This window comes from Podarcis filfolensis, assembly GCF_964270895.1.
Source record: "Podarcis filfolensis genome assembly, chromosome: 6".
In the NCBI taxonomy this organism is placed as follows: Eukaryota; Metazoa; Chordata; class Lepidosauria; order Squamata; family Lacertidae; genus Podarcis; species Podarcis filfolensis.
Genome location: NC_139609.1, coordinates 51,720,527 through 51,742,247, shown reverse-complemented (window position 1 = coordinate 51,742,247; position 21,721 = coordinate 51,720,527). Strand labels below are relative to the sequence as shown.

General features: G+C 42.8%; 1 protein-coding gene and 1 long non-coding RNA gene across 3 annotated transcripts; one reads left to right on the top strand and one right to left on the bottom strand.

The window, feature by feature from the left end:
- The first annotated feature begins 458 nt into the window (after nt 1–458).
- Nucleotides 459–21,008, top strand: STRIP1 (striatin interacting protein 1). Of its 2 annotated transcripts, none has more exons than XM_083617789.1 (21): nt 459–1,044; nt 1,838–1,907; nt 3,026–3,100; nt 5,276–5,410; nt 7,296–7,416; nt 8,252–8,320; nt 9,442–9,548; nt 9,905–10,032; nt 12,126–12,308; nt 12,420–12,637; nt 12,989–13,054; nt 14,270–14,333; nt 14,502–14,573; nt 15,007–15,081; nt 15,398–15,495; nt 16,380–16,506; nt 16,616–16,716; nt 17,288–17,354; nt 17,480–17,584; nt 17,724–17,928; nt 18,784–21,008. In XM_083617789.1, exons 1-21 carry the CDS (start codon nt 781–783, stop codon nt 19,029–19,031), a joined length of 2,598 nt encoding a protein of 865 aa, XP_083473915.1. In that variant the 5' UTR covers nt 459–780; the 3' UTR covers nt 19,032–21,008. The 2 variants fall into 2 exon arrangements, with proteins under 2 accessions (XP_083473915.1, XP_083473916.1); XM_083617790.1 differs by having other exon boundaries at nt 876–1,044; nt 8,258–8,320.
- On the bottom strand, nt 13,017–17,107 carry LOC310764289. Its single transcript, XR_014549105.1, has 2 exons — nt 16,933–17,107; nt 13,017–13,153 (listed from the first exon to the last, which is right to left on the bottom strand). It is a non-coding gene; the product is annotated as an uncharacterized lncRNA (long non-coding RNA).
- Nucleotides 21,009–21,721: the final 713 nt, after the last annotated feature.

The following is a 21,721-nucleotide window of genomic DNA, read 5'->3' as shown; positions in this document are numbered from 1 at the left end:
CTATTTAAATAGAATGCATGGATAATCATAAAATCCTTATTCAGCTGCTTCACAAGTGCAGCCCTAGTTGCTGTAATAGATTTTTCCAACATGCGCATGTAGGAGTGAGCGATCCAGAAAGTGTGTCGCAGATGTGCGTCTGGGACCCTTTTTGAAATGTCCAGTTTCTCTTTCTTGCCCTTCCCTTCCTTTATTTAGATGCGTAATTTTCAGAGCGCTAGCCAAGTTCCAACGAGAGTCTTGTGGCACATAACGAATTTATTGTGCCTTAAGCATTTCTATTTGAGTCTCCTCTGTCAGATGCCTGAAGTGTCCTCAATTGGCAGGAATATATGCGTAAGTGGGGGAAATGTGAACAGTGGAATCGAATGACAGTGAAATGCAGGAAGTGCTTTCTGTAATTCACTGCCGTTTGATTCTGGCGTTCACAATTTTTTCTCTCCGCCCCTGCGTACAGCCTATGTTTCTTGCACCCTTGTGCACTTGTCCATCATGAAGCTGCTGCTTTTGAGATGACGATTTGAGAGCTAAACCCTTCTGCATAAGCGCGCTTCACTTGCACCGTCTGCGGGACTTTACGTGACAGCTCCCGGCTATGGCCAAACGAGCCTCCGTTGCCTTGGGAACCATTTCACAGGCTTTACAAAAACCGGAGAAATGCCAGCTTTCAGGCAGCGCCGCCTTTAAGAGGATAACGCGACGCAACCAAGATGGCTGCCGGGCCAGGTCACAAGAGTCCTTTGAGCCGCTCGCCATCCTCAATCTGTTCCTGTCCTTTCCATGAAACAACAGCTTCTCATCTTAGCCGCGCCCATCCGCCACGCTCAAGATGGCGTCGCTTCCTGCGAGAACCTAGCGCTGTCTCGGCCCAGTTCGCGCGAGAGCTGCCGGCGCGTCGAGATGGAGCCAGGCGGCGGCGGCGGAGGTCCGGGCTTGCTGATTGTCAACAACAAGCAACGGGGCGCGGGGCTCGGGCTGGCGGCGCCGGCGACGCCGGGGGTGAAGGGCCGAGAGCCCAACCGCAACCAGCGCAAGGACTCGGAGGTCAGGCGGGGCGGCGAGCGGCTCCGGGTGGGGGGAAGGACGTGTCCTCGCCCACTCGCCGCTTCCTACCCAAGTCTCAAGGAGCCGGGGAGAGGGAGGGAGGGAGCGGCTCCCTCTGGGTGACTCGGGCTTCCCTCACCTGTCGGGCCTTGCATGTCACCAGCGGTTTAAAAATAGAGATGAAATAGATGTCTCTGCGCTGACAGTGGACGTGCAATGTTTAGTCTCCACCCAAGCCTTGGCTTCCCTCCCCTCCTTTACTCACGCGAAGCCATTTCCCAAATAAAGGCTCTTTCCCATCACGAAGAGGAGCCTGCCATGGTCACGAGACAGCTGCTGCTTCCTCGTGCAAAAAGTGCAACTTTTGGAAAAACCCTCCCCATCCTTTTGCCTTTTTAAAAGGTGTTTGCAGCGCAGAGCCTTGCTCACAAATAAGCTGCCCTGTGCCCAAGGGCTCTTACGCTCGGGAAAGGGTTGCCTGTAAGGTGGCAACCCGGAAGATTATAAATCGGCAGTCCTATCTGTACACGTTTACTTGGGATTTAAGTTCCGTGGGTTTTATAACTCTGAACAGATCTTGTCCAGGTTGCACTACAGTCCGCGAAACTTGAGTTCCAGGCAAGCCTTAAAAGTGCGGAAGTTGCCCAGCAATGTGGCAAAGCAGGTTTCAGGGAGAGGAGCATTGCCGTAGTCATCTGCAAGTTACCATAGTAACAGTGAAGCTGCGCGGGGAAAGTCGAGAGCCCTTTCATTCTGAGCCTAAGTTTTATTTTAAACTGTCCTCTTCACCCAGGGTTATTCAGAATCTCCAGATTTTGAGTTTGAATATGCAGACACAGACAAGTGGGCTGCTGAGCTGTCAGGTAAAATATGACTTGCTTTACTCTAATATTGTGCTTTGTTTTGAAACAGTTTCATTTTATTATAATGGATGTTGCTACAAAGTAGCAAATCTAGCCTATTTGAAAACTCAACAGATTTGTTTGAGTTGCTGCTTCCTATATTCATTGTTAGTTGCTTTCAGGTTTTATCTTGTGATTGCCGCTGTGTGAGGAAAGTTGTTTCAAGTGGAAGTGATATTCACATAAAAGCTCTCAGTTTATTATTTTCTGACCCACCCTGGATAATTTTTTAATGAAGAGCAAGTTAGAAATGTTTTAAATTAAAAAAAATCCGCTATAAATAAATAGTGTGTCTTAGTTTTTGCTTTAAATATACATATGTACTTTTGAACATTCAGTCTGTATTATGTGTTCCTATTTTACTTCAATAGGAGAGATGTGCAGACATTGCCCAGATTCAGCTATCATGTTCCGCTTGTAAAACCCAGTGCAAGGACATCTGCTAGAGCAGTGGGGCTTTCCCACCTCCCCTGTGAGCCCCCTGCACCTTTCCAAATTCACTCAGAAAGGTATCCAGTAATAGGAGATATCCAGTAACAGTGCAGGGAGGGAGGAGAGGAAAGATGGTTCCATCAGGCAAGCAGAAATCCTTTCACTGATGGAACAATTTCCTTAGCGCTATGCAGAATCCTACCCATTAGGCTTAACCATTGCTTGTTTCTGTAACTACAGTTAAGTGTTGCTTACACCTGAATACCTACATCATGGTTAAGGGTTGTCTGCAAACTACTTATGTTAAGTCATGAGTCTGAAGTAGGTTTGTAAACCATGTTTTGTATTAACCATGGTACATCTACATCAATCAGTTTAGTTCTCCCTGCATCTCCAGGATCTTCTCTTGCAAAGTTATGAGCAGGCCTCATTGGTGTGGTTCCCACCCTACAGGGGCAGGGCTTAGCTTGAGAAAGCTCACCCATGGTAGCAATTTTCAAATAATGCCATCTTCTCTAACACTCTGTGTTATGAACATTCTTCCACTTGTCATGACAAATAGCTGTCTCCAGTCATGTTGCTTTAAACCGTGCTCAGGTATTGTATAACATATAACTTGGTTTTGTGTATTTATTATCTCATGGCAGAACTGTACAGTTACACTGAAGGTCCGGAATTCCAGCTCAACAGAAAATGCTTTGAGGAAGATTTTAGACTGCATGGTAAGAGTGATGTATTGTCTTTTTGCTGTGAAAATGTCTTGTAGAGTTGCTTTGTGTGTGCTCTAGAAGTTGGTCTTTGTGTGCTCAAAATGTAAGATCTTTCTCTTTGTGATAGAAATAAAATACCAAAGGATTGATTGCTAAATCAAGTATGTTCTTACATCTTTCCATGAAACTTTGCTTTTATTTTAATCTATTATTATTATTATTAATTTGTATACCTCCCTTCATCCAAAGATGGTTCACAACATAAAAATACAAAACGTGAGCACAAAATACATACCGTATTTTTTGCACCATAACACTCACTTTTTTCCTCCACCATAACACTGACTTTTTTCCTCCTAGAAAGTAAGGGGAAATGTCTGTGCGTGTTATGGAGGGTGTAATGGGAATTGGGGTTGCTTGTGCGTAAATTCCAAACTGCTCGCAGCTGTTGGGGTAGCTAAACCTTTCCCTGATTTGACAGCCCTTACAAGGCGACTGTCTCAGTCACTGGCAGAATCCGTCAGTGAGCGTTCCCTAAACTTCTTCCAACATAAAAGCTGTTTGACGCCAAGTCTCCTCCTAGCCTCCCTGCGCGGAAGTCTCCTGCGCAGAGTGAGCGTGGCCAGCGGAGGTCCTGGGCGCTCCCCGCTGGACCCTGTGGAAGGGTCTTGGAGCCCTCTCTCCGAAGACCTTCCCTCCTCCCCTTCTTTCCTGGTGTCACGCCGATTTCCTTCCCCAATGGAAGTGTTCTCCCTATCCCTGCTGGTCCCTTCTCCTGCATCATCGGAGAGCCCTACCTCCACTCTGGGCTCCGATGTCAGTTCCCTGACAGAGGGAATGCCTACGGGTGGCGGGAGAAGAGCCGCTGAGTGGGGAGGAGAGAGGTACAGAGAGCCTGCTTCTTTAAAGGAGCAGTTCCGGTTGGTTCCTTTAAAGCAAGCAGGCTCTCTGTCCCTCTCTCCTCCCCACTCAGCTCGCTAAATAGCAGCAAAGTTTTTCAGCTCGCTAAGCCGGGGATGAGCTGGGAGGAGGGAGAAAAGCAGAGCCTGCTTGCTTTAAAGGAGCAAAGCGGGAGAGGAGAGGAGCCTTCTCCCCTTATACCCCTCTTCTTCATTATTAGCAGCATCCTTCTCCACCCACCCCACGCATGCTCCTTGTCCCTTGAGTGCTTTTCCTTCCCTCCCCACTTAAAACGTGGTTACAAAGCACGGATCCACATGGATCCTCAGGATTTTTGCACTGGGTCACCCCAAATTCACCATCAGATCACATAGCATGTCCATGGCTATATCTTGCACCAAAAAAATCACACACCCACTGTTGCCTGGGGCCGCAGTGGTGCAAAAACGTGGTTACAAAGCATGGATCTACATGGATCCTCGGGATTTTTGCATTGGGCTACTCCAAACTCACTGTCAGATCACATGTCTGTGGCCACAGCATGAACCACAAAAATCATACATCCACTGTTTCGTTTAGAATACTTTTTTTCTTGTTTTCCTCCTCTAAAAACTACGTGCGTGTTATGGTCGGGTGCGTGTTATAGAGTGAAAAATACGGTAATAAAGAACCCCCAAACAAACCAATAACACCCCTCCAAACCAATGACACATTTAAAAAGGTATAGAATGTTTCAACAGCCATAGCCCTGGTTATAGAGAAACCTTTTCATCTGGTGCCTAAAGGTATGTAATGAAGGCTTCAGGCAAACCTCTCCATGGAGAGCATTCCACAAATGGAGAGCCACTGCAGAAAAGGTTCATTCTCATGTTTCCACCCTGGACCTCTCATGGAGGAGGCAAACAAAGAAAAATCATCAGGTGATGATTGCAGGGTCTGGTATTGTGGTCCTGAGCCATTTAATAGTTTGTATTTTAAGCAAATCTTGAGTTTTTGGAAGCAATGGAAGGTATTTAAGGTAAATGAGAGGGCCTGATATCATAGCATAGGATCCTTATTTATGAATTTGCTGAATGTTCTAGTGTGCCAGTCTGAAGGGTGCTTACCACAGCTTTTAACTCATAAGAATTGTAAGGGCTTTGGGGTTCTTATGAATTCAGCCTGACCTCCCAGACTTTTCTAAAGCAAAGTTGCCCTGTGACTTGTGAGGCTAAAGCTCCCTGATCTTTGAGGGTCTGTTTTGTAGTATCAGAAAGCAGCCTTATATCAAACTGGTTGACTTTACAGTGCTGGATAAAAAATGGACAGAGTTGGACACCAATCAACATCGTACCCATGCCATGAGGCTTCTTGATGGCCTTGAAGTCACTGCTCGGGAGAAAAGACTGAGGGTAGCCCGAGCCATCCTCTATGTTGCACAAGGTATACCTTTATTACTGCCAGAGGAAATTCTCAGTTATGAAATGTTTGCCAGTTGCTGTGTAATGTCTTCATGGAATATTTATTAACATGGTACTTGAGTGAAACCAAGCCTGTTTTTTGAAAAAGAAAGAAAGAACAGAGATGAAGGAAATTTGTTGGTTACTACCTTTATTGCATAATTGACTGAGAGCAGTATCCTACTAAATAGATCCACTAGAGCAGAGATTTACACTTGTACAATGAAACCTCCTCCCTCTGTGCCAAATCTGTTCCAGAGAGTTGAGGAGAAACCCAGAACAGATTTAGGAGGTATGCAAGGAGAGGAGAGGGTGGAGAACTTCTGTTGTACAAGCGAAAATCCTTGCACTAGCAGATCTATTTAGTTGGATACCATCCTTACTCAGTTTCATTTTTATTTTTAGTTGTTTGGGGCTAGATTCTAGACTTACAGTCACTTTTCATAGTAAACCAGGATGGTTGTCCATCTTTGCTCATAGTGTGCCTGAACATCAGAGCTGACAGAGACACCAGTTTGTAGTTGACTATCACATATGTAGATATAATTAACCTGAGTAGTTATTATTATTATCATCAAAGTTATATCCCACCCTTCCACTCAAAGGAGCCCAGGGCAGCAAGTGCACAAATAATGAAAAGCTTAAACATCTAAAAGCAATTCCAATTGAAATGCAACCTGTAAAAGGCTTGTTGAAAGAAAAAGGTGCCAAAAAGACAACAGAGGTGGTCCCTGTATAATATTTAACGGGAGGGAATTCCAAAGAGTGGGTGCCATGTCACAAAAGATCTAATTCCTATATTTTGCAGAATGGACTGACCCCCATGCTCAATAACTGAGCATGGGGGTCAGTCCATTCTGCAAAATATCTGCATGAGGCCCTCACCTACAAAGCAGTTATTTGTTGGGTAAATAAGGGGCGAGATGATCTTTCAGGTATCCTGGTCCCAAGCTGTATAGGGCTTTATGCACCAAAACCAACACCCTGAACTTAGCCCAGTAACTAATTGGCAGCCAGTGCAGTTCTTTTAGCAGCCATGTAAGATGGTGGCAGTAGCCTGCCACAGTGAGCAGTCGAGCAATCTCATTTTGCGCTACCTGCAGCTGCAGGACCAACTTCAAGGGTAGCCCTGCATAGAAAACATTGCATTAATTCAACCTGCAGATTACCAGCGCATGGGTGACAGTGGCCCAGTCCCGAAATGGCCATAGCTGTCGTATTGGCCAAAACCGGTAGAAGGCACTCCTGACCACTAAGAGCACTTGGGCCTCTACTGACAACTGTGGATCTGGGAGCACTCCTGGATGAGCCTGCTCTTTAAGTGGGAGTACAACCCTATCCAAATTAGAGAGTTGGCCAATTATTGGGAACCAGCCACCCAAAACACTTCCATCTTGCCAGGATTCAAAGTCAGTTTGTTGGCCCTCATCCAGCCCACCATCAAGTCCAGGCACTGGTCCAGAACTTGCATGGTCTCCATATTAGTACGGATGCATGATATTGCATTAGTGACATATTTCCATTGCACCAAATAAACAAGCAACAGAGGTTGTTTGGTGGGTTTATCCCTTGAGATCTTGGTGTGATCAGGTGCCATCAAGTCCCACTGGAAGCCATGTTTTATTTTATAATTGTGTAACACTCTTGTTCTCTGTCCTGCAGCAGGCTCCAGATGCTGCAGGAAGCTGACATTCTAGCCGGTTGTTTTCATAGTACTGTATTATAATTTTTGTGTTATTATAATTTTGTGAATTCTCTGCCCTTAGGCATAAGAATCAGGAAAAACATATCAGTTATGAAGAACAACAACATGCTTTATCTGTAAAATGGAGAGCAAATTGGTATGATTTTTGTTTTTGTGGCTGCAGGCACATTTGATGAGTGCAGCTCTGAAGCTGAAGTTCAGTCCTGGATGCGATACAACATTTTCCTTCTGCTTGAAGTTGGCACATTCAATGCTTTGGTGGAACTTTTGAACATGGAAATTGAGTGAGTTCCATGTTGCTGCAGAGTTGGCCTCTGAGAGGAATGTAGGCTGTTTAGATAGCCTGGTTATGATCTGCCCCACCAGGGTATATATTTTTACAGCTTGTGAATGATCAGATGCCAGATTCATCCTGGTATCCATCCAATTTTTATCTGATTCCATAGAAAGCCCTAGAGTTTAGGACTGGAGTATTAAGGCAGTAGGTAACACTGCAAGTTCTTTTCACCTACCTTTCCAGTATCTGATTAAGAAATGCTATCTTTCTGGTAATGGAAATAAAACAAGTAATCTAGAATAATTTGATTTTTAATTATTTATAATAATTGTATTAATATTATTAATGATACTATATCATTAATGCCAAACAAGAATCACTTACTTTTGAGGATGGCTTTGTTGTGCTTGCAGCTAAAAACTAAATACGGATCGATAGAAAGATTAGTATATACTGGACTCAGATGAATGCCTCTCTAGCCCACTCCTTTGATCTCAGTAGGATCAAACATGTTCCTACTCAGTTATCTAAAAAAAGGGAACACAAAGTTGTTATAGAATGTCTAGTAATTTGGTTCTATGGAGCAGATTCTTCTCTCGTAGTTGAATTCAGTCCAGTTTGTAAGATCTCATAGCAACTGTTTTAGGCAGCTGCTGTTGGATATGTGAAGGAATTAGAGCATGTGCAGAGTGGTGTCTAGCTGCAGAGAAAGACCACAGGATATGCAAACTGCACGCTGCTGTTTTAATGTTATAATCTTAATGTGACTTGTGTAAAAAAAAGCCTTTGATCCCAGATTGTAGGCAGCAAGAGCTAAGTTGATGTTGCTTCTTTTCTCTCAGCAACAGTGCTGCCTGCAGCAGTGCTGTGAGGAAGCCTGCCATCTCCCTGGCTGACAGCACCGATCTGAGGTGAGGAATATTGGAATATAGGCCACAGGTGTGATGAGATTTCCCTATGAAGGACTCATGAGTTTAAAAGAATGCTTTGCTTTCCTTTCCTCCACAGCCTTTCCTCTATTTGCATATTCTCTTGTGTTTTTTTGAATCATGGCATTTAGAGGTGGAAAGGACCTTTTACACCATATAGTGCAACTTCAGCATAGCCTTCCAGCAGGGGTGGTAATATTTTTTCAGCCTGAGGGTCACATGCCAATAGTGGACAGAACAGAGGAAAAAGTGGGCAGAGCAACTAATGTGAATTTGTATACCTTCGTATACTAGGCAGTTTCTTCACACACATCCCTCTGTCTTCCATCCAGGCAAGCAAGAAGCATGATCAGAGTTCAAGGGACATATTCCAGCTAGGCAAAACACTCAAGGAGAGGCCAGATGAGGGGTATGGCTAAGGAAGAGACTTGAGTACCTGACAGAGAGGCCTGAGAAACTGCATGTGGCCTCAGGTCTGAGGTTGCCCATCCCTGCTTTCAGTATCTACTTGAATACTTCTCTGACATTTGTGCAAGAATCAGATCTATAGATTTGATGCAGCATACTGTTGTGCCTTAAGCTGTCTGCATTGATCTAACGGACTTGGGTGTGTGTGTGAAAAGATAGGTAACCAAACCCAACGCAGCTTTGACTAGAGTATGTTAGGAAGAAACACCATGTACTAGCTAACACTGTGTACTAGTGGCTGTGCACAGTACAATCCCCTCATCTGTAGTGAAACCTCTGTAGCTGGAAATTGCGAGTTCTTACAGGAGATGCTTGTGGTTTATGTAAAGATACACCCACTAGAATGAGTACATTTTTTTTTTAGAAATACAGGTTGCTAAGCAACAATCACCTTGGCAATATAGACTGGGAGCAGGAGGAAAATGCTGTCTTCTTTCAGTAAAACTTGTCATCATCTTGTTGTGCCAAGCATATAATGTTGCTACTTCTGATGAAGCCTGTGGGGGGCAGAATCAGTTGTGCACACTTTGCTAGTCTAGCCCCCTCTCTCCTACGCCTGCAGTTTTGAATAAGCTGAGCCATATTGTCAGAGTTTGAGTTTCTAACCTGCTTGGTCTTTGCAATCCAATTTGCAGGGTGCTGCTGAATATTATGTACCTTATCGTAGAGACTGTCCGTCAGGAATGTGAAGGAGACAAGCCTGAGTGGAAGACCATGAGACAGACCTTTAGAGCAGAACTAGGTAAGGATTCTGTTGCTTCCCATTTTGTGTTTGCTAAGGCTGTTTTATAAGTCTCTTGATTTGAAGTATCAGTAAGCCAGGAAGGTGCAATTACTTTGTTGCAAGAAAAACTGCCTAGCCGGGTATGGAAAGGTATCTTTTCTCATTTGAGCTAAATGGGCAGGATGTTTAGAACTAAACTGAAGCAGGGACAGTGTATACATAGACCAGAAGAAATACCGTGGTTATGGACAATATAATGGCTGTTATGTTGGACCTACTAGTGAATTGACGGCAGAGGATGGGGTTGGAATATATACAGCTAGAACTGAGGCATCTGCATGTAACATGGCCATCGCCAATATATTGCCTTTCAGGGGCACCTCTGTATAACAATGAGCCATTTTCCGTGATGCTCTTTGGAATGGTGACCAAATTCTGCAGTGGCCATGCCCCACACTTCCCTATGAAGAAGGTGTTGCTGCTGCTCTGGAAGACTGTCCTGGTAAGAGGTTGTTGCCTACAAATAATTGGTGTTTTAACAGATTGCTTCTTTTGCTGTAACTAAAAACTCTGTCCCCTTGGGATATAACCAGGATTACACAAAGTGATGTGGTGGTGCTGTTTTAATTTCTTGACTGAGATCAGTTCAGAGACAAGCATGCTTAGCGTTTAAGCTGTAGGACATGCATAGGTCCAGAGTCCTTTTTATTATTAAAAGCTCTATTGTATCTAACCAATAAATGTAAACCACTACAAGGGTGTCTATGTGTTGTATGATAATATCCTAGGTTGAGTTTGTCACCACCATTGAAAAATCTCGTGGAAACTTTGCTATACACAGCAGTGGAGTTTTGGGGGTGGGGATATTATACCCACAGGCACAGAACCAGTCCCTTTTCATGCACTGTGCAGTGCACCTACAAGCTATGAACAGTGCTGGGTTGAAGCAGGATCTTAGATAGTGACTTGGGAAAAAAATCCCTTGCTGATCTTTTCCATCACTGTTGACAAAACAGACACACAGGAGAGCTGCTCTGTAATTTGTTGGGCTTATTCAACTCCTTTCATATATGTCCTGATAATGCCATTTGGCACATCCCTGTAGCAGTGCTGCTGGTTTCTTATGCTGGCTGCTAGCTGAGTCTGGGTATCCTCAGGGCTTTTCGATTGCTTGAAAATAGCAGATGGCATCATGGATCCAAGCCTGAGCAAATCAAGCTGCCATTGACACATTGGAAGGAAAATCATTATTAATGTGAAATGAGGCTTCTGGGTTGTTTTGTTTAAATTAACAAATTTATAGATATTTTGAAACTCGGAAGAAAGAGATGATGAATATTTTCTTGCTAGCTAAAGTATCTCAGGAAGAGGTTCAGTTTACATGGAATTTGAAAACCATGCAGTCTTTAATTTTATTTAATTATGAAATGTTAATTCCACCACACCAAATTGTTTTAATTTTTCATATTTAAATAAACGATTTCTGGATATTGACTAGAAAAGTATCCCAGGTTAGTTAATAAATGGACTTGCAGTGCACTAATGCATAATCTTTTTAAAAAGAGCACAGAAATAAAAGAAGTTATTTTAGTTGCTGACCTAATGAAACTCATACTGCATACATTTGGCTTGCTTTTTCTTTTTCTTTTTGAACTGCTGAAATGTATAGTTTAAAGATGGTGGTGCTACAACTAGGATGCTATAATATAATCCATTTGTGGATGATAAGGACATATTTTTCAGCTGTTTAAGACTAAATGATCATGAAATCAATAAAGTGCAATGTTGTTGCTAGTTTTCAAAGGACCTACTTCTGTGATCAGTTCAGTGTGGTCCAGCTGCCACTCAGCTAAACACACCTATTTCAGATAAGCCTACCTGGCTTTTCCAGAGTTCTTGGTGTTCCTCTGGCTGCCGAGTAAAGAGCATAATAGTACAGATACCACAGACAGGTATCATATGCTACTGTTTAAACTAAAGTGGTCTTTCCCTGTCAGTGAGTGGATGAGAATTGCCCGGAAGTCTCATGTAAGCCCCTCTGAACTTCTTGAAGAAAGAGAAGGATATGTTAAATACAGTGGTACCTTGGTTTTCGAATGTAATCCATTCCAGAAGACCGTTCAAGTTCTGAAATGTTCAAAAACCGAAAACTCAATAGCCAACAGCTAGGCCTCAGGATCTTGCACTCAGCAGAAGCCGCATGGCATGTTCGACTATCGAGGCATGTTGGAAAACCAAAATGTTCATCAACGGAGATGTTCCAAAGCCGAGGTACCACTGTATGTGTGTCTGCTAGGAATGTGGAGCTCTCAGCTTCATGAGCGAGTGTCTTTAACTTCATTTGTTTGAAAGTTAGCTGTGAAAATGTTTCATATGAGCACAAAGACAGGTTTAAAATGCTATGTTCTTTGGTCTCTGCTGTGCCTTCTCATATACACAAATGGTTCTTTGAAGAATGATAGGCATTCCTATAACTGCAGCAAATCCTCCATTCCTCCATCTTGGTTTACCTTTAACAAACTGGTTTTTGAAGGGTTTATGAGTGACCAAAGAGATAATGGAAGTGAATGACCTGCAATTATCCTCTTGCCGTAGTGCACCCTTGGAGGATTTGAGGAACTCCAGGATATGAAAGCAGAGAAAAGGGAGATGTTGGGGCTCCCCCCACTTCCTGAGGATAGCATAAAAGTGATTCGCAACATGAGGGCTGCCTCCCCTCCAGCATCTGCTTCTGATTTGATTGAGCAGCAGCAAAAACGGGGTCGTCGAGAGCACAAGGTAAGTCAGGGTGCAATCCGGGTTGGATGCAATCTTCCTTTGTTTAGGAAGACACTGAACCTAAGGAGAAGGCAGACTATAACATCATTTGCTGTGTGTTTATTCTTCCAGGCTCTTATTAAACAGGATAACTTAGATGCCTTCAATGAGCGAGATCCCTACAAAGCTGATGACTCCCGGGAAGAAGAGGAGGAGAATGATGATGACAATAGTCTTGAGGGAGAGACATTCCCTCTTGAAAGAGATGAAGTGATGCCCCCTCCTATCCAGCACCCACCGACTGACCGACTGACCTGCCCAAAAGGTTTGCCTTGGGCACCCAAGGTCAGGTGAGCACCTGTACAGGATTGTTGTATTTAAAGAAAATTCCAGAACTGGAAGGCTCTCATCTTCAGCCTCAAACCAGTGCTCAACTACTTGGTTAGTGCGCCTAATAGATTACTGAATATGATAACTATAACGAAATACATGCTCTGGCTTCTCTCATTGACATTGTGATCATGTTTGGGAGCCTTGATGTCTTTGAGGATGCTTGAGATCAGAAGAGCCATTCTCATTTTTTTGTGTCTAGCATATTAAGGAGCTTCATCTCTCCAGGGCTTTGTGGTGAATGAAATATGTAATAATCTTGAGGAGCCCTAAAGTTCTGTCTGAATATGATTCTCTTCTCTTTTCTTCAGAGAAAAAGACATTGAGATGTTTCTGGAATCAAGTCGAAGCAAATTCATTGGCTACACCTTGGGAAGGTGAGTTAATGGCGCCCCAAATCTGTTGCCTCTTGTGCTTGTTTGTAGGGGATCTCTTCTTACTATGCAGTTAATGTGCTGGGTAACTGGCAACACAGACTTTTTCCTGAAAAAAGTAAAGACAGCAAGCTGTTCAGGCTTTGTTATTTTTTTAAGCATTCACATAATCGTTTCTCATCCTGTGTTAAGCCACTACTGTGATACTGTTCAGACACTGAGTTTCTGCTGCCCATATTGTCAGCTCTTGAAATCTCAGGAGGTCTGTGCATGCAATCATACATGCATCTCAAAACTATAAATGCAGCTATAATGTTTTATAGTATTGTGCTGTAATTTGAGTAACCAAAAGGACTAAAATACTTAAACAACAAAAATAAGGTGTGCCGGTATACACAAACACACACGCAATATTGCTATGGACAGATGAAGAATAGGACCAGGACAAGACTTAGGACACCCACCATGTGTAGAGTTGCTAAATAAATTAGCATATCAAGTGGTAACAGACATTTTCCAGGCTTTTGGCTGGTACAACTAAAAGCTTAATAGGAATGGTGAAAACCTGCTACGCTAAGTCACAAAACCATATTGCAGAGGGTACATATGAACTACAGATTGAATCCAGATAACCAAACTTTTTCCAAGTCTAAGAAATAATAATCCTTTATTTATTATGTATTAGTGCTTCATTTTAATAGGGGAAAAAAATTACATTTTAGATACATCCAATTAGATCCTCCTATTTATTTCAGGTGATGCATAACTAATTACACAAACTGAACATTCTTAAAAATCTAGCATGCTTTTATATTTTAAAGTTGAGAGGAAGCTTCCTATAATTTCCAAGCATTCCTGTTTTTTAGGTTGCTAGGTAGCCTGAGAGAATCATATCTGAACTTACTAATGAACATTTTTTATTAACTCAATAGGAGCAGGAAGCTCATGCACAAATGAAAGAGATTTTTTTCTTAGACAGTTTATCAGGACATGCCTAGCAGGTATTGTAAGCTGCCCTGTGATCCTCAGATGACGTGTGGTATAGAAATTTAATAAAAAAATAAAAATAAAAAGGTACTGTTTGAAAGCATTACAGAGAGAAGAGTGAAATCCCTTAATCAGATTGACTAGCTTTCTGTTCACAATTTTACCAAAATAGCTCATTTGTATCACTTATGATATTTACTGGCTGACTGGTTTTGCTTTCACCCCCTCTAGTGACACTAACACAGTCGTGGGGTTGCCTAGACCCATTCATGAGAGCATCAAAACTCTTAAGCTGGTGAGTACTCACTGTGTGGACTTTTTAATTTGCATGTGTAGAAGACATCACATCTAATTGGTTACTGCTTGTCCAGGCTAAGAAATATATCCTAAGCCGGAAAAGTGCTTGAATTTACGGTGCTGCCAAAATGATGAGGTTAACTTTCTTTGCCCGGTCTCTTTATAGCACAAATATACATCTATTGCTGAGATTCAAGTGCAAATGGAAGAAGAGTATCTGCGTTCTCCCTTGTCAGGGGTAAGTATCATAGGGCAAATGTTCAAAAGGGGGAAGACTTGTGTTTTAAAAAGCATCTGCATGAAGAAGTGGAAGGAGAAAAGTGTGAATCTCTAATTTGGAACTGGACATTTGGCTGATCTTTGTTATCTGCATATGCTGTGAGTTGGTCAAAGAGTTGAGCCCTCCTGATTCCTTACCTGCAAATCAGATTATTGGCTTTGATCCAGAGTTCCCATGAGCAGAACTCTGCCCATGAGACACTCTCATTGGAAAGAGAGACTCAAGAGCCAACCCTTATGTGGTATGATGCTGTGCAGCTGCCTCTGGAAGGAGTTCTTTATTAAGGAAAGTTTTGCTGAGTTTCTGGATGAATGCTCTTAATATTCAGACTAACTTAGCATGCACTTGAGGTTGGAACGAATGATGCTATTATCTCCTTGTGTTAATAAAGGGAGAAGAGGAGGTTGAACAAGTTCCTGCAGAAATCTTGTACCAGGGTCTACTTCCTAGCCTGCCACAGTACATGGTGAGTTACCGTTTCATCCTAATGTTCATTCCCAAAGCTTCAGCACACCCTTTTCCCATTTCTTAAACTCTAGCCTCTCTACCATTTTCAAGATGGGAGAAATAGCTACACTCAGTTTGCATTTCACTGCTGGCTTATGCAAACTCCCATTCTGATATATCTCTTCTTTGCTTGCCAGTATGTGACAAGCTATTTCCTTCGATGTTTCATGTTCATCTCTTCCCGTTATCTGTGTTTCTTTGAGTTTCCTTCTCCTCTTTCCTGTACTTTGGCAATTCTGAAAGCCTTCTTTGCTTCACTCAACTTTCACCCACAGATTGCCTTGCTGAAGATCCTGCTGGCTGCAGCACCCACCTCCAAGGCCAAGACCGATTCCATTAACATCCTAGCAGATGTTTTGCCAGAGGAGATGCCGTGAGTCTTATTCTTAGAGGGAAAGCATATGGTGAATGAAGGGCAAAGGCAATGAATGGATGTTTACTTGACATTCAATGGTTGGGCGTTGAGTGGGCAGGCTGACATTTATTTGTATATTTAGACATTCCTTTCCTGCTGTTCTTTATAAAAAAAAATTCAAATGCTTTTCATATGATGGAACATTTGATTGTCTTGAACCTTGCAAAATGATGTGTGCAGCCTAGAATTAAGAGATCTGGTAGCAGAGAAAAGAAGTGTTTGGACTGGACCTGGAAAGCTGTTTTAAAATGGGTCTCCTTAGAAATAGCAGGCCTCTTAAGTATGGAGAGGGATGTTAAGTCAACAATGTCTTGAGAAGCTTCAAGGCAGCTTAAGTGGTGATGCTCATGCTTCAGTAGAAGACCTTTTTTTCCTGAATTTGAATGTGTCATTAATACATGCACAGTACTTCTCCATGTCTGGAGCAACAAAGATTTCATAAGATTGGTAAATAGGTTCTGCCACATAGCATACATGGGTTCAAGGCAGTACTTTTTTTCTTTTAAACTTTTGTTCTGCACAGTACACCCTGAAGTGCTTATGTTGGCAAATGGAGCCACACACAGCTTGTTGAATTCTTCATTTTATTGACATATTAAACAGAGTCAGGAAGGGCTTGGAGAAAAGTATTGAGGAGTTGCCATCTTTTCCTTAATCACCCATATATTAACTAAAATTAAAGCAACCTTCTTCACTGGCCTATAGAAAAGAGAGACCATAAAGTGCTACTTAAAGGAGAATTGCACTAATGTATAAATAATAGCATTAAGCACAGACAGATCTGCCCTACCACAGTCAGCATCACAGGCCATTGAAGCTAATATTGCTGCTTTGCCTTCCAGAACAACTGTGTTGCAGAGTATGAAACTAGGCGTTGATGTGAATAGGCACAAAGAAATAATTGTAAAGGCCATTTCTGCTGTTCTGCTTCTACTGCTTAAGCATTTTAAGCTAAACCATGTCTATCAGGTAAGCATGAAATGGCATGAGCAATCAGCATTGGAATTGAAAGAGAGATTGAAGTGAATCTGGAATTTGCTTGGCTAACCATTCTTATCACATCTGTTTCCTGCTCCAGTTTGAATACATGGCCCAGCACCTAGTGTTTGCCAACTGCATCCCCCTTATACTGAAATTCTTCAATCAAAACATCATGTCATATATCACTGCCAAGAACAGGTAGGTGGGAAAATCTCTAGCACACCTGTATCCCAAAATGCTATGACAGGAAATGTGACACACTATCTTTGCAGTGGGACACCTAGATGGTATCCGGATGGGATATCTAAGAATAACTAGTTATCCTCCACAATTTTAACTTGCAGAAAGGAAGATGTTTCATCCCACTGATAAACAAAAACTTGCTGAGAAATCATTCATCTCCACCAACACTACTACTTGTCTGTTAAATGGATAGCTTTAAAATGTGCTTGTTTGAAAAGACATTGAGTGACGTTCATGTAGATCCCATGGTCATGAGTGTTACTGAACTCAACAGACACCATTGTCCTAGTGGACTAAAACATTAGTTGGTTGATCTGCTTATTTTTCTTGGCAGTAGGTAAGTATCTGGGATGTTCATGCATGAAGCCTCTTGGTTGTTGCCAACTGAATAGCAGCGGGTGGAGATGATGTCACAATCATTTTTCTCATATGTTTGAAACTGGCAGGGGCAACCATTTTGGACATGGTATATTTGACTAGATAGGTCATCCATTCTGATCCGTTTGGGGTGTTTTGTGTTTTTTAGCATCTCTGTTTTGGATTACCCATACTGTGTGGTGCATGAGCTGCCTGAGCTGACTGCAGAGAGTCTGGTGAGCTAAACTACCTGGACATAAACATATATAGCCAAGGGATGGAGATGGCATTGTCAATAAGGGGCAATTTCTCACTTTCCTTACTTGGTAATATTTCCTTTGTTTTGCTTTTTTTCCTATAGGAAGCTGGAGACAACAATCAGTTTTGCTGGCGAAACCTGTTTTCCTGCATTAATCTACTTAGGATACTGAACAAATTAACAAAGTGGAAGCACTCGAGGACTATGGTGAGTAGAAGGGCCTCCTCTCATAGTGCTGTTAAGGCTTTATTCGTCATGTACCATCATTTTGGCCTTAAGCAAATGGATGTTGACCAAAGCACAGATGAAGTCTTAGAAAACTGAGAGTGTTCCTTTGTTTTTTCAGATGTTGGTGGTATTCAAGTCTGCACCCATTCTGAAACGAGCCCTCAAAGTGAAGCAAGCCATGATGCAGCTTTACGTTTTGAAGCTTCTCAAAGTGCAGACCAAGTATTTGGGGCGACAGTGGAGGAAGAGCAACATGAAGACCATGTCAGCAATCTACCAAAAAGTGCGGCACCGGCTCAATGATGACTGGGCTTATGGCAATGGTATGTCCTGGATCTGTCTCTCCTCTTTCCACCCACTCCAAGTCTTTCATAAGCCTTTAACTGCTATGCCAAGCCAGTTCCCTTAAATCACCCATCTGCCTTCCTGTTAACAGATCCCATCAGTAATTGCTAGGAGCGCATGGTGATGGCTCCACTTACCCTAAACAGAGCAAGCTGAGGAATGTGCTTCCCCACCTCTAAATTGATGTTGCTTGATAGACAGTGTGGTACAGTAACTATAGTGTTGAACTTGGACCTCAGAAATACGTGTTCAGATCCTTGCTATGAACCATACAGTGTAGTCTTGGAGAAGTCAGTGGGTCTTAGCCTTAAACCTATTTTCTACAGTGGAACCTCAGTTTTTGAACATCTTGGAAGCTGAATGATTCGGAACACAAACACAGAAAACCTGGAAGTGATTGATTCTGTTTTCAAATGCGTCTCGGAAGTTGAACAGCTTCTGCTGCATGTTTTTCCATTTTTTCAATGGATTTTGCTGATTGCCCATTGATATTCGGTTTTTGAACGTTTCAGAAGTCAAACAGTCTTCTGAAACGGATTACATTCAAAAACCGAGGTTCCATTGTACTAGAGTGACCATAAAGAACAAGATGGAGTCACTCCATACTTCTTCATAGAAGGTTGGAATACAAATGTGAGATATTATTGATGTCTATGTCTGCTGGCAAGTCCCTTTGCATCTCATCCCTAGAAGTTGTATTTCTCAAAGATCTGCCAAATGGGATGACATAATGCTGGACTGCCTGTATGACATTGTATGGCATTTTCATTGTGGGGGTATGAATGGAGCTCTTCTGCTCCTTCAGCTGATTGTTTGCTTCATGACTTTTGCAGATCTGGATGCCCGTCCTTGGGACTTCCAGGCTGAGGAGTGTGCTCTGCGTGCCAGCATAGAGCGTTTCAACTCTCGGCGTTACGACCGGGCACATAGCAATCCTGATTTTCTACCTGTGGATAACTGTTTGCAGAGTGTTCTGGGCCAGCGTGTAGAACTGCCTGAAGATTTCCAAATGAATTATGACTTGTGGCTGGAAAGGGAAGTTTTTTCTAGACCCATCTGTTGGGAAGAATTGCTCCAATGACGTTTGAGAAGAGGGAATCGGAGCTAGTACGTGTGCCCAAGGACAAGGCAGCTTCTCTTCGGTCAACCGGGCATAGAGAGAAGAGATAAAACTGGTTTTTCATATGGCTTGTAATCTGCAGTTCTTTCCTTCTCCTCCAGGTGGCGGCATGGATTTATACTGCTCTCAAGGTCCTAGCAAATATGGCTTTCCTACATCTTTTGGGCTGCTTCAATTACTGATTGGTTTAGAAGGTGCTAAATGGATTCAGAGTAGTTCACTTTGAGACTCAGATCAATTGAAAAACGCTGAGCAAAATACCAGTGTCAGCTTTGATTGCTATTCACGTGCTCCTTGTTGGGCTTCTGTCCATTGACATTGGCCAGCTGCTCTGTTCCAAAAGTAGTATGGCAGCTTTTTTCTGCTATGCCCCCACTCTTATCCCAAAAGGACAGAACCCTTTCTCTGTTAGCTGCTAGGATGGAAAACAGTGTCATGGTGGTGTGAATGAAAGGAGAAAAGATAGGTGGTGCATACAGTTGTTCATACTAATAGGAAAAGGAGCTATCTGGAGTCCCATCTAGTGCATGTAGGGACCTTGTATAATTGAGAGGTTTGGGAGCAGGGAATAGGATGTGTTCTCTCTCATCTGGTGGATTACAAATGGCTTGGCCCTTTACGGGGAAGGCAATTTAACTGGATCAGGGATGTTACCTTCTTTTGTTCCTGTAGTGGCACCAAACATCTAAACAACTGCAGTATAATTGAATATTAATATCTGTTTCTTTCCATTGAGCAGTCTTCTGTTTTGAAGGCTTCACCAGGGAAAGAGAAACTCTTGACATTTTTCTGTTTCCATCAATATGCCATTCTTTCCTCCTTCGTTTTTTGAAAGCCTCAATTTTTGAATAGCTTTGATGCACAGATGTGCATGCCAATGTAGTTTGCTTAATTTGACCCCTTGCCAGGGCACCTTGTTTGTGCCTGCGCTTCTTGGTTAAATGTCGCATAATCCTAGTCTTCTCAGTCTGGATGTTGGTGACCCAAGCAAGTAACTCATCCTACCTTGATGCTCCATCCCAGTCTAGTTCACATAAACAGAAGATGAAGTGGCAAGCCTGTGTCTGGACTTTCCCACTGCAAGTCACACCCACAGCCATCTGGAATAGTACTGTCAGTCCAGACAAACGTCTGCCACTTCCAATGATGTTTTGTAAGAACCTAGTCTCTGGGTTCCTGCAAACCAGGACCGTGAATGTGGTAGAAGTAAAGGCATTTACTTTAAGTAGATAAGTGGACCTGACAATAAAGTAGGTGCTTTCACTTCCCTAGGAGATGGTATCTGCTCTGAGAAGACTCACAGCCAAATCTAAGTGTAGCCTGTTGTATTTATAAACATTCAGGAATAGGCAAGTACAGTAGGTCATCACCAGGTACAATATGGTAGAATGCATTTTCCTATTTGTTTGTTTGTGCTTTGTAGTCTGATTATATGCTCAGGCTACAATTCTAACATATTTGGAAGAGAGCCCCATTGAACAGGCCTCCTGAGTAAATATGTTTAGGTCTGGGGTGCCATTAAAATGCTCCTGTGGGAGTGGGTGGGACTGCTCCAGCACTCCACATTGAGCCTCAATTACTTGTCCCCAAACACTCCCGGCTGTTTAACTTTCATCGCTGAGGTTACAGAGTGTCTCTCAGGCAGACAGCAGCAGGGACCAAGACACACAGTGTCAGCGTAGAATAAGAATCAAGTTTTAGCAAAGCCAATTCATTTGTTTTGAGCAAATGTCACCAGGCAGACATTTGCTCACAAATTGTAACGTAGCTACAGATGGGGCTCCAAGCTTCTTCAAGGTGTAACATACTGAGACCGTAGGGCTCCCCCCTCCCCATCTCTGCATTGTTAACAGTGTGATGGTGACATGATCATGCAACAGAAGCACATGGTCGCATAAAAGAATGAACAAGCATTAAATACAACAAAATGCCTATCAACTTACAGTGGCTACTTTTGTGTATGAATCCTGAGATCTGTACGTATCTCCTGGAAAGAAATCCAGACAATTTCTGCTCAGACTTCAATGGGTGAGTACAGCATCTTTCTGCCTTTGCCCTGCTACCCACAGACTTCATAGAGTCTGGTGGCAAAATGAGCACCTGGGTGGATGTTGCCTCTTGACAGATACAGCAGATAAATAACTCTTCTTCCCTGGGTTCAGTCAACCTGGCTCTTGGCTTACACCTCAGCTAGCTCAATTCCTCTATACCATAAGGGGAGATAAAACTGGAGACATGGGGGCGATGACCTGATTCGCCTTCCTGGGTTGAATTGGGAGTATTTGGGGGAGGCCTGGTTGCACGGTGGTTCCTTCATATGTACTTGCTCAGCTTATCTGTAAAATTTCTGATACCGGCAATCATCTGGCCATTTTTTCCTTCTGGAGCACTACACTATTGGATTTTGTTTTTAAATTACAGTGAAAATGAAATCCAGCTATTATGGGTAAATTATTCTGTGAGCACTTGCTGGTCTGTGACACAGCTGATGAGGACAGTTGCATGATGGGGACAGACAGCAAACTTGAAAGCTGCCTTCCTCTCCCCCACAAGTGCATTGATGTCTGTGGATGGAGAGGAAGGATACTTGCTTTTTCCTTGGTCATTTCAAGTAATCTGAGTTATGTACCACAGAATTGAACCAGGAATAC